Genomic DNA, 13231 nt, shown 5'->3' on the forward strand with positions numbered 1-13231 from the left:
GTCATTCTGTATCAACTAATTTAATAATTATTTTTATTAAATACTTTTAATTCAATTAATGAATGAATGAATTTATTAACTAGTTCTAACTTCTAACTTTTAACTAACTTATATGCTAGTTTTGTAAAAAAAAAATAAAAAAAATACTCTTTTAACTCATTGATGCTTTGACCATGTCTTCCAAAATTATAAGAAACTTTGACCTTATTGTAATCCAAGTCCAAGGTAGTAAGTAAATATGTATCCAAAACATAATCCAAGGAAGTAATAATGAACATTTTAGTCATGATTGCTCTATTTTTACGCGGTATATATAGTTGATTCAATTCTGACAGTCAGCCTAGCGTGTCTGGACAATTATATGCTTGCTCTATTACTATTTACATTTAAAATAACTAATCAATTAAAGTTACAAATTGAAGTAAGGGGGAAATGGAAAAAAAGACAAATAACAGTAACAAATTTTTTGTAGTGCTTATAGATGTAAGGAGAGAAAAAACAAAATAAGGCAAGTTGAGATCAATGTTCACACAATCACAGGATGTTTCACTGCAAAACCAATACAGGCTTCATTCATTTTTAATAATATTACAAAATTTGCATTACAAAATTAACATTCAACGAATCAGATTCTGTACATTTGAAATTAAACATTACCCAAACCTTTTTTTTTTCAGCTTTGGTAGATCTCTATCATACAACATTATAATCATCTTCAAGGGATTTGTAACAAAGATTCAACTATCATGCATATGCTGTTGAATTTCATATGCTTTCTTTTAAAAACCTTTAAAACAAAAATATAAAAATGTACCACTAGACAATTAATTCACCTGGGTCCTGAGAGCTCCATGGCTTGGACTAACAACAAAGAGTCATCAGTGAGATCAGAATACCTATCTGATGAAGAGGACTCTTGTGGTTTGCACTTTGTTGTGTCAACTCTTTGAGAAGCTTCCCATCTTTCTGCTAGTCCATCACCTTCAAGCATGCGTACCACTTCCGACATTTTAGGCCTATGACCGGGAAGATATTGAGTACACAATAGAGCCACTTGAACCATTTCCTCAAACTCAATCCTGTCATAGTTGCTCTTGAGATCTTTGTCTACTAGCATTTCTAGCTTTTTCTCCTGATGAATTTTCTTTACCTGAATAATGTCAACAATGTGAGGACTTGGTGACTTTTGGTTTGAGGGAAGGGGGAATTAATTTTAATAAATATATTTAAAATACATTTGTTTATAAAATTATTATTTTTTAAACATTGAGAGAAACATAATTAGTTGTTTAAGTTCTTTAAAGATGCAGAGTAAGCAGTGAGAGTATTTGAAAATATTTTGTAACTGGGTCCCTAGATTTTATAAAACCGCCACAAATAGTTATTCTTCTGGAGATTTTAAGGAGCCATATAGTAACTCCAATGACTCCATTACAAAAATGACTTAAATATATTTTTGGTTTCCAAAATATATCCATTTTATTGTTTTCATCCCCATAATAAAGGGAAAGAAACTCACCCAATCAAGCATGGCTCCTTTGTTGTTAGCTGATTTTCCAAACTCTAGAGCCCTTTGGCCTGTGATCAATTCAAGGAGGAGAATGCCAAATCCAAAGACATCAGTCTTCTCAGAGGATTGTCCTGTGGATAGGTATTCTGGTGCAATATGGCCAACAGTGCCCCTCACTGCAGTAGTGACATGTGAATCTTGGTGATCCAAAAGCTTTGCCAACCCAAAATCTCCAACTACAGCTTCATAATAGTCATCAAGCAATATGTTGGCAGCTTTCACATCCCTATGGATTATCTTTGGATCACACTGCTCATGAAGGTAAAGTAGTCCTCTTCCTGCTCCTAAAGCAATGTGCTTCCTTGTGCCCCAGTCCAGCACTGGCTTCCCTGACAATCCCCAAATTGGTATTAGAGTCAAATCACCTTAGGTGCAATTTGGCTTCAGAAAATATATTCTATTTTTTATTTCTCGTTTTCACAAATAGTATTAAAAAAATGTCACATTTTCGATATTCTTTATGGAAAGTGAAAATATATCTTTGAATCCATGTAGCTGATCTCGTGTAGTAAGATAAAATGAAAAGTAAAAACAGAATATGTTTTCCAAAATAACACTAAATCAGGTAGTCTAAATTTGAGTTTGAAACTTTAAAACTGATCTTACCCTTGAGACGGGAAGCGACACTGCCATTGGACATGTATGGATAAACCAAAAGCCTTTCCGATGGTGTCATGCAAAATCCATACAGTCTGAGGAGGTTTCGGTGCACTGCCAGGCTGATCATTTCAACTTCGGTCTGAAATTGAATCTCTCCACCAATGGCATTGCCATCTTTAAGCCTCTTGACAGCTACAAGAGTGCCATCAGGGAGAATTCCTTTGTAGACATTTCCAAAACCACCTTTTCCCAGTATGTTTTTGCTGCTGAAGTTTTTAGTAGCAATCTGGAGTTCTCTGAATTGGAACCTCTTCAAGTTTCCAAGGTAGACTTCTTCATGATGCCGGTCTGAAACAGTTAACAATAGGTCATAAATAGGAGGAACTACAGTACTATACCACACTTGAATTGAAATTGTTAACTTTTGATGCACATGAACATTCTTGAATATTTGAAATTGGTCCCCATTTTAAGGTTTGACAGCTAGAAAGTACCTTTAACATCAAAGAATGCTTGTTGATTGTGTTTGTGCCTCCACCAAAGAACAAGTCCAAAACCAATAACTATGAGGCAAAGACATCCCAAACTCAAGCCAAAGGCAATTGCCATTTTATGAGTTTTTGGTCTGCCAGATTGTAAAGCATCTAGGGAAGCAAAGACAGTGCTGTCAGCATCAAAACAATGACTATAAAGAATGCATCAGAGTACACTAGTACATGGGAAAATGACACAAGGCATGAATGAAACCAATTTACCTTCAGTGTTGTTTAAGTTCATGGACATAGGCATCAATGTCATCCCATGGCAGTTTGGCTCTTTTCCCGTGGCACAAACAAGGGGGTTTCCAACAATGCTGAAACAATAAAAAGGAATGGGAATAAGAATAATCCATCAGTTAGTACCCGATTTTCTGTTTTCCAGCCAAGCAGAAATGCACATACATCTCAGAGAGACAGAGAATTACCTGAATGATTTGGCTAAAATTCTAGGCACCGGGTCACTAAGATTATTGTATGACAAATCACTGAATTATAATCAGAAGCATCTTTAGGAATACGAAAACTGGAAAAATATAAACTGAAATAAAGTATAAGATACAATTATGCAAAAGAAGAGTTCATGTGTATTACAGAAAATTAAGCTGGGTCATGTTAGCCAGTGACTCTGGGCATTCACCAACAAGACTGTTATTATTGAGCCTCCTGAAACAATTTCAGCATCAGACATCACATATTGATAATGAAAATTGCTTCAGCTCAACACTCCAAATCTTGGATCATATATGCTTACAGGTATTGGAGGCTTCTCAGGTGACCAAGAGAGGGAGGAATCTCCCCTTTGAAGAAGTTGTTAGAGAGATCAAGTGTTTGAAGCTTAGGAAGTTTGCCTAGCTCTGAAGGGATTGGTCCACTTATGTTGTTATTCTGTAGAAGCCTGAAAAGTAGTCCAACACATCCCTCTTAGTCAACAAGAAGCATCCATCTTGAGAGTGGTAAACTAAATTGCATAGAGCTTTGCAATTACTTACACAATCTGGAGGTTGGTTAAGTTGCCTATGCTTGGAGATAGAGTACCAGATAAACTTTGACTAGGAGTGCCCCTGCACCAAAACAACACAACCCAACACAAGTTTCATCTAAAGATTGAAGTAATTTGCACCACAAACTGGTACACCTGCGGAGTGTTCAAACTTCAAACATCGCTTCTCAAATTCAATTAGAAGATTGAAGGAAGACTTACAGTCCAATGACCAAGTTTTCAGAAGAACATGTGACCATAGTCCAGCTACATGGATCAACTGCATCCCCATCCCAATTATCTAGAACACCATGTGGATCCTCTAGAGAATATTTTATGCCCATTAAAGCTTGCACTGCATTAAGAGAGAGAGATCAAATTCAAATCTTTGCATATTGAAAAGATATGAAGCTATGGACTAGTAGAAAGAAAGAACAAAGTTTCAAGCTTACCTTCAAAGTTCACTCCCTTAGGAGAAAGCAAAGCATTCGCTGAGCTCCAAAACAAGAAGGATGTGAAACTGAGAAGAGCTATTCCTCTTGGAGTCCCCATATTCAACTGAAATTTTCCAAGAACAAGATGCAAGTACACTTCACTTGAGGCTTTTCTAACTGTAAGTGTAAATCAACAAAGATGTTAATATGGAACGTTAACAGTCCTCAAATGGGTGTTGTTTCATCACTGTGGTGTTCAAAATAAGAAAAGAAACTCACTTCCTTCTTTCCATGCTAGAATCTCATTCACCGAAAAATCTTCTGTCAGACCAAGGGGGGGGAAAATGACATGTTTTTGGACAGCATAAAGGGAACTAGCATGCTTGTCACTGATTCAGGAAGCTGTAAACAAAATATTATATATAATGGCCTTAATCTTAGAACAACACAAGGGATGAATAATAAACCATATGAAGGTAAAAAGAAATTCAACGGCGTATGTGCGGCAGGGAGAGAATGGGAAATTCAATTTGAGTGTTGCTTAATCACGCACATGCACATAAAGCATAAAGAAGTTTTCATGAAACTATATATGCATCAGCAAAGTAGTAGATAAAGCAAAAAAATGAAAAAAGAAAAAAAAAGTACTGGCGCATGAGAGATATCATTAGATTTTTTAATGAATATTATGTAGACACATTTAGAATAAAAGAAAAACACCGTAGTGCTTTTATTTCCTTTTTGGGTGCAAAGAACCAAAATCCTACGTGTTTTATTCAATAGTAGTACAGATACAAGAGTATTTTTTTTCTTTCTAATTTGTTGAATTAGCAAAAGCTTGACACGAGTTAATCTAGTTTAATTAGCATGAACAGGTTATGCTTTCGTGGAGAATCCAAAACTCTCGAGTTTGGCCATTTAGTAAAGTCCTAAAGTTAATTTTTATAATATTAAGGTGTTGAGAATGTGAGAATCTCGAGAACATTGGGTGTTCTGGGGGCTCAAGATTGATGATGGATTTGGTGACCCACTATAGATGAACCATGAAAATCTATGTTAGCTTATATATAAATAAATAGATAATAATAATAATATAAGATAAGTTGATATCTTTTGTGCTGTAAATGTTGGGTGATGGCAAGGGGTGTATGCTTTTTAGATTCCATAAACCACTATGAGCTAACGATCACACTTGGGTCTCTTTGGTCTATTCCCACAGCAGACAGTCATTCCCCTAAAATTGTTCAAAAAGAGTAAAACTTTGAAAAGCAAAAGCTGCCATTGCCATTCCCCTCTCTCTTTCTGTGACCCACACCTTCTTCTTTACGCAAATTATGTTTCTTTTTTTATGTGCTTATTATATGATAGTGTGAGCATTTTAGTAGTTACATTAACACTAACACTACTATATTCTAACTCAACAAACAAAAGCGCGTGCTCCATTATAAGGGATTAAAGATATATATATATATATATATATATATATATATATATATATATATATATATAACTTGCGAGAGAGATATCATTTATCAAAGAGTACGCTTGTGTTACTGTTGAGGTTAACTTTAGATATTTGGGAAATTAAATTAAAAGGAAACAAAGAACACTTGAAAATAAATCTCTATGATTGTGCTACTAATAATGACAATCATGCAAAAAAAAGGAAACAAAGAGTCATTGGAAATAAATCCCTATGATTGCGCTACTAATAATGACAATCATGCACAAAAAGGAAACAAAGAGTCGTTGGAACCAGATCCCTATGATTGTGCTACTGATAATGGAAAATTGTTGGAAGACTAATATGCTTTAAGTGATACAAATCAATCTCACAAATAAACCAGATTGCAGCTAACCATATTTAGGAAATTTATTCTATATTTAGAGTTTTGTAATCTGCAATCAATTCACATTTAATTACTTTATTGCAGAATCACTGTACACTATGCTATATAATTATCTCTTGTATCGATGTTGAGTGTTCACGTTTTTTAAAACAAGATTATACAATTTATCAGTTTTCTTCTTGGTATCTAGAGCCTTTGTGAACACCTTGCCACACCATGACTTCCTTATCTCTAAATATTAGCAATTTCATCAGTTTGAGACACACCTACAAACTACCCACTATGACGTGAACAAGCCTTAGCATAGCAGATCGTCAAGACTTGTTGGTCACCTTACGAATGATGATCCAGCCCCCCCCCCCCCCCCCCCCCCCTCAATACACCACACCAAATTCCAATGACACAACAAACACAAAATTTTGTTCCAAAATTAACTGACGAATTCATTGCTTGACGCAAGACAGATCGTCTTCTTCGAGGGTGGATAATTGGAACACTCTCTGAGGAAGCACTTGGACTCGTTGTTGGCTTAGACACTGTCCATGCCGTTTGGACTGCACTTAAAGATTCATATGCGGAAGACTCGCAAGAACGTGAATTCACACTTCGTCAACAAATCATATACCTTTGCAAGGAAGATGATCAAAGTATTGGTGAACACATCCGCACTTTCAAAGGTTTATGTGACAACCTTGCTGCAATTGGGATACCTGTCCCAGACAAAGAGTTTTCTATCTCCTCACAAGCCTTGGGCACGAGTATGAAACATTCACAACAACTATGCTAAAACCTCCAAGGCCATCAAACTCAGAGTTAATCTCACAACTCCAAAGCCATGATCAACGTCGCAATTGGTTCTCCAATCATTCCAATACGCACAACTCTTCCACTCCTCAAGTGGCTTTCTATGGCGAACAACAACGATCTCGTTAGTTTTCCTCCCAACATCAAAGGAATTCTCAAACCTTCACGTCAACTAGGAGAGGATTTCAGGCTCAACAACCCATGAACCAAAATAAAAGTCAAACCTTTATGAGCTCACAACTGAGACGTCCTCCACCAGCCGGACAATGTCGTATGACTCCTGCAAAACGAGAACAATATCGGAATGAAAAATGTCAATATTGTGATAAAATGGGCCATATAGCAAATATATGTTGGTGGGTGTCCAAGAAACCAACTCAATCTGATGATATACCTCAAGCACTTGCAACCCTTACCTTAGACAACACAATTGCTGAAACAAAATGGACCTCTGACACCGGGGCCTCTAATCACATGACAGGTAAAGCCAATATATTGAGTAATATCCAACAATATTCATGTACAGACTCTGTGCTTATTGGTGATGGTTCTTCTCTCCCAATTCATGGTATTGGAGACACATTCATTAAGCAAAAAAAATATTATTCTACCTCTTCATAATGTCTTACTTGTCCCTAATTTAACAAAAAATTTGCTTTCTATAAGCCAACTAACAAAACATTTTCCTGTTAATTGTGAGTTTTCTAATGTTGATTTTTGTGTTAAGGAATGAGAAACAGGGAAACCGATTATCACTGGGAGGCGCAAGGGTGACTTATATGTTCTTTCCCCTATGCTAGAATCATATTTTTCTAATCGTTTCAAATCAGGATTAGCAGACATTTGGCATCAACGTCTAGGACATCCTCAAATAAAGACTTTACAATTACTAAAGAACAAAGGATTAATTGATGTAGTTGGAACCTTGAAATCTAAACATCTTTGTGATAGTTGTCAATTGGGAAAACTTACTAAATTGCCTTTCTCTTCTTCTGAACACTCTAGCTCTTCTATCTTTGAAAAAATACATTGTGATTTATGGGGACCTGCTCTTGTCTTATCTATTAGTAAATTCAAATATTATGCATGCTTGGTTGATGATTTTTCTAAATACACATGGATCATTCCCTTACAACATAAATCTGACTTTGTTAAATGCTTATCTATCTTTTGAACAATATGTTAAAAAACAATTTAACAAAGAAATCAAAGTTTTTCATTCTGATGGAGGAGGTGAATTCATCAACTCCAAACTTTCAACTCATTTTCATTTAACAGGTGTTATACATCAAGTTTCTTGCCTATATACACCGGGACAAACAGGTATGGTTGAAAGGAGACATAGAGTAATACGCGAATTAGGTATGACTATGCTATTTCATAGTGGTGCACCTTTATGTCTATGGGTTGAAGCTTTCACTACAACTGTTTTTCTTATTAATAGACTTTCGTCGTCTTCTCTTAATTTTGAAACTCCTTACTTTGTCTTACATGGCACACACCCTAACTATTCATCGCTACGTATCTTTGGTTCTAAATGTTTTCCTTACATTTGGGATACACGACGTAACAAATTCGACCCTAAAACCCTTCCTTGTGTGTTTGTTGGATATAGTGATATACATAAAGGATATAAATGCTTTCATCCTTCTAGTAAGAAAATTTTTATCTCACGACATGTTGTTTTTGATGAGTCATTCTTTCCGTATAAGACTAATCGTCATCATACGATTTCCTCTCCTACACAACATGTAGTTAGCATATTTGATTCTTGGCTACCTTATACTAACTCCAGTTCTTGTGCAGACCTAACAACAATAACAACAGTTTCTGCTTCCGCCCCACCATGCTCAAATCCTTTAATGCAATCTCCTGCCTTACAACTTCCTATTGCATACAAAAAAAGGAAACAAAGAGTTGGAAACAAATCCCTATGATTGTGCTACTAATAATGACAATCATGCAGAAAAAGGAAACAAAAAGCCATTGGAAACAAATCCCTATGATTGTGCCACTAATAATGACAATTATGCAAAAAAAGGAAACAAAGAGTCGTTGGAACCAGATCCCTATAATTGTGCCACTGATAATGAAAAGTTGTTGAAAGACTAATCTGCTTTAAGTGGCACAAATCAATCTCACAAATAAACCAGATTACAGCTAACCATATTTAGGAAATTTATTCTATATTTAGAATTTTTTAATCTGCAATCAATTCAAATTTAATTACTTTATTGCAAAATTATTGTATACTATGCTATATAATTATCTCGTGTATCTCTTGTATCGATGATGAGTGTTCACGTTTTTTAAAAAAAAGTTATACAATTTATCAGTTTTCTTCCACGGATCCTTTGCATTTTCAAAAGAATTGTGCAATTCGACGTCCAAATTCAAGACATGTCCTATGTTGTTTGATTTTTTTTATTGTTTATGTAAAACATTTTAAAGACCGGGGTTTTCAAGGATCCTTCTCTTTTCTATTAAATGGATTAAACCAACATGGAGATATATGTTTAAAATAGTTCAGAAGATTTTAATGGAGATGTTTAAAAGTTAGTGTTATTCGTTTTCATAAGGATACTATTATCTCTTAATGATTAATTATTATATTATCAATCATTAATTATTAAAATATCAATACTTTTATGAAAACAAAAATATTGAATGATATATTTTTTATGCAAATAAGATTAAAAAGATTACCTAGAATTGTGATTTTTTTACCTACAATCTAATAGTCTTACATTATAAATTGGGGTAAGATCTAACAGAAGGGACTCATCCTAGTCCCTTATAACTTGACAAACCAAGGTTTAAATCTTTATTGAAAGAGATTTTCATTATCAGCGTCCCAAGGATTTAGTTTACTTACGCTTATTTTTTAATAAAACAAGTAATTTTTTATTTTTTTAATATGTTTGTTTATACTGCTTTTATATATAAAAATATTAAGAAAAAAACCCTAACAATACACGCTAAAAACTTCAAATCACTTGTTGTATATATAAAAATACATAGTCCATAAATTCAGGGCAACGTACATGGCTCATAATTGAAGAATATGTAATAAATAAACTCGACTTACGTTTCTATATTATACAGACCAATATTAATATTACATTTTTCTTATAGGGTTTTAAATCGAATGTGACATATTTGCGCATCACAAGTCCCACAATAGATTCGTTGCAGACTAGATGCTGATTCTATATAAGTATATTAAGCAGAAAATTCGGGTGGAAGACACGTCATCTATTTGTTAAAACTAGATCATAATACATGTTGCGCATGGAAGTTTACTAACAAGATAATTTTAATGGGTGAATCGCCATCGATCCAGACATGGCAAAGACTGGATGATAACATATTATCATTAATAGCTTACTAATAAGATAATTTGAATAGGTGACAAGCCATCTATCGAGTAATGAGAATGTTTGCCACTTGAGTGAAAGATTATGATATGACAAAAAAGTCGGATTATATAAATTTTGTATCTATAATGAATTGGATGATAGCAATGTATGTGGATGGGTATATGGTTTATATCAAGGGGGATGTGACACACTGCCAATGGTGCTCTCAAACGAAGAATGTTAGGCTATATAGTTTCGTGAATTAGAGTCCCAAGAGAAAAGTTGTGATAAGGTAGATATGTTACTTGATGAACATGCTATATAGAGTTCAATAAGTGTAACGACAAGAAGTAACCATTATTGATCAATTAAACATACACAAATATCTCAAATTCTCAAACCTTAGTCTATTTTCACTATCATGAAATTGTATATGTTAGGAAAGCCAGCAGAATTAAGAATATAAATATGCTTTAAATTGCATGAACTCTGCCTCCGTGCACTCCAGGAGAGGCACGCTCAACATGAGTAAATTCCAATTAATGAAAAATTTATCCATCATGTTCACCAAGTGGCCCTTGAAGCTAAGCTTTACATGTTCTAGCAAAGTTTAAATTCCACCTAGTGTCGTGTTGCTAGCTCGGAATATTTTACTTAGACTTAATTTTTCATACCGTAAAATCATATATATTTAGTTTGGTAAATTAGTTATTAATCTTTATAAATAAATATATGTACAAGACATGTCTTACAACGCTAAATTCAACTAATAATGTTATATATTTGATGTGATGAGGTAAATTATAAAATATAATTGGATTTAGAAAATTATTATTATTTATTTTAATTTGAGTTAATAAATAATGTTTAACATATTACATTACCGTGTTATTCTGTATATCAATAACTATTGAACATGTAATTCAACTAACATGAAATGTTTTGACTTAAAAATTTGAGTCTTAGATTATACAATTAAATATTTTGAGAGAGCATTTACTACTTAGACGCCCATAATAATTGTCCTATAAAGATTCGAACAACATTATCTCCTATACAACATACATTATACATGTGATTTAGAAATAATTTTTTTTTCTAGGGAACCAATATTATCAATTTTTTGTTTTTCTTACTGCAAATCAATACCAATTATAGAATGACATAACAAAACACATTAATGATTTATTAGGTATTAGTCTCATCAAATGTTTTATATAATAATTTTTACGATCATGCTTGCGTATGTCAGATGGATGTCACAAACAATCAGCAAATTTGAAATAAATGCAGGGATACGATGATCAAAATGTTGCATTCATATTTCCAATAGAGTTTCATACATATATGTGCTGTCAGTAAGCTTATACTGATCATATCGATCGAGATTTGCAGACTAATAGAATTATTATATTTTACGATGGTTAAATTACATATTTTAGGACGATTTTGAACTCTCGTAAAAACGGACGTCGTAAAAAGCAAATAAAATATAATGACGATTGAGATAACTGTTTTTATATGTTAAATTTTTTACGATGGTTACTCTAATAATTGTCTTAGAAAATTTTTAGAATCTAAGACGGTTATTACAATAATCATCAACGATATTTTATTAGGTATACTAAGACGGTCATTTTATAACCGTCTTAGAAAGACACCTATACTAAGAAGAGATCTAACCTTCCACTTTCCAAGCATAGCTACTTTTGCTTGCGTACATTTGTAGAGCACACACATGTTACAAAAATAGCACATCAAGCAAAAGGGTTAAATAAGCTTTGTGTTGAGTGTAGACTTACCCGAGGGTTCTTTTTCTTTCACGATGGTACGTGAAATTAATTTTTTTTTTCCATATCTAATTAATTTTAAGGTACAAATAAAAGAAATATCAATTACTTATTTCAATTATATAAAAATGTGCACTTTTTATGGTATTGCGGCAAACTACCAAACACAGACCAACCAACCTAATACCAAAAACAGTGATGCTACATAAAGTCATGCACATCATTCAAAGGATACCTGGTGAAAGTCTTCTGCTTTAATAGTTTCTCTAGTTCAGATAATCCATCTCCATCAGAATAGTTAATTTGGACACTAGTTTCACCTACTACTTGCTTGTCAGATGATTCATTTGCAATCAATTCCTCCTCAAATAGCAAACAAAAACAATGACAATGACAATCACAATATAATAATAATAACAGAAATCAATATCAATAAACTTGGCATAACAGAGGAGAATCAAAATACTAGTAACAACCTTAATCAACAAGGAGTGAAGTTATCCAACCAAATAAGGAACTGAAAACCCCTACATCAAAATACTATGTTCAAAGACAGTCCACTTTGTGTAGTTCTAAAGTACCAACCAACCTCCACAACCACAACAACAACCACCACCACCACCACCCCAGCAAGAGAAACCAAACCAGTAATCGCTTCTCCCTCTGAAACAAAACACCCATTACCTCAAAAATGGAACTTTCTCCAGAAAGCAGCAGCTTCAGCCTTAGACATGGTCGAAATAGGCTTGGTCTCCCACGAGCGGCAACACCCACTCCCCAAAATCGCCGACCTGCGTGTCCAAATCACTGGCAACTTCACCCCCGTGCCGGAGCACCTGGCGCATCAATTCCTCCCGGTGATCGGAAAAATCCCCAAATGCATCGAATGCGTCTACATCTGCAACGGCGCGAACCCACTCTATGAGCCCGTCGTGGGGCACCACTTCTTCGACAGGGATGACATGGTCCATGTTGTGAAGTTCCACTCGGGCGCCGCCAGCTACGCCTGCCGCTTCACGAAAACCCAATGCCTCTCCTAGGAAAAAAGCCTCGACAACCACGTGTTTCCCAAAGCCATTGGCGAACTCCACGACCACTCCAGCATCGCCCGCCTCCTCCTCTTCTACGCCCGCTCGCGGCCCAGCTCGTAGCGGGCCTCGATCTCGCGGCCCGTCGAGGACTTCAGAACGGTGAGCTTTGACTCGTGTCGCCACACGACTGGTCGCCTCGTGGGTGGCGCGTGGACCAGGAGGAGCTCGCGTTCATCCGCGAGGCGCATAAGGTGCAAGCGAGGAGGGTGATGCTG

At 35.0% G+C, this 13231-nt stretch overlaps 1 protein-coding gene across 1 annotated transcript; it reads right to left on the reverse strand.

Moving 5' to 3' along the window:
* Positions 1 to 544: 544 nt before the first annotated feature.
* Positions 545 to 4670, reverse strand: LOC100798412 (protein NSP-INTERACTING KINASE 1). Its single transcript, XM_003531852.5, has 12 exons — positions 4402 to 4670; positions 4141 to 4299; positions 3911 to 4043; positions 3699 to 3770; positions 3461 to 3604; positions 3301 to 3372; positions 3135 to 3194; positions 2926 to 3023; positions 2665 to 2814; positions 2177 to 2518; positions 1520 to 1899; positions 545 to 1150 (listed from the first exon to the last, which is right to left on the reverse strand). Exons 2-12 carry the CDS (start codon positions 4238 to 4240, stop codon positions 830 to 832), a joined length of 1872 nt encoding a protein of 623 aa, XP_003531900.1. The 5' UTR covers positions 4241 to 4299; positions 4402 to 4670; the 3' UTR covers positions 545 to 829.
* Between the last annotated feature and the right edge of the window lie 8561 nt (positions 4671 to 13231).

The sequence above is a fragment of the Glycine max genome, chromosome 8 (assembly GCF_000004515.6).
Source record: "Glycine max cultivar Williams 82 chromosome 8, Glycine_max_v4.0, whole genome shotgun sequence".
Taxonomy (NCBI): Eukaryota; Viridiplantae; Streptophyta; class Magnoliopsida; order Fabales; family Fabaceae; genus Glycine; species Glycine max.

What these genes read in the sequence shown, in the direction of transcription:
- LOC100798412 (XM_003531852.5), bottom strand. Translation starts at nt 4,240, where the DNA reads ATGGGGACTCCAAGAGGAATAGCTCTTCTCAGTTTCACATCCTTCTTG. An exon ending in CTGAGAAGCCTCCAATACCT is followed by an intron (nt 3,373 to 3,460) that starts GTAAGCATATAT and finishes AAATTGTTTCAG; the next exon opens with GAGGCTCAATAATAACAGTC. An exon ending in AAGGAGCCATGCTTGATTGG is followed by an intron (nt 1,151 to 1,519) that starts GTGAGTTTCTTT and finishes GACATTATTCAG; the next exon opens with GTAAAGAAAATTCATCAGGA.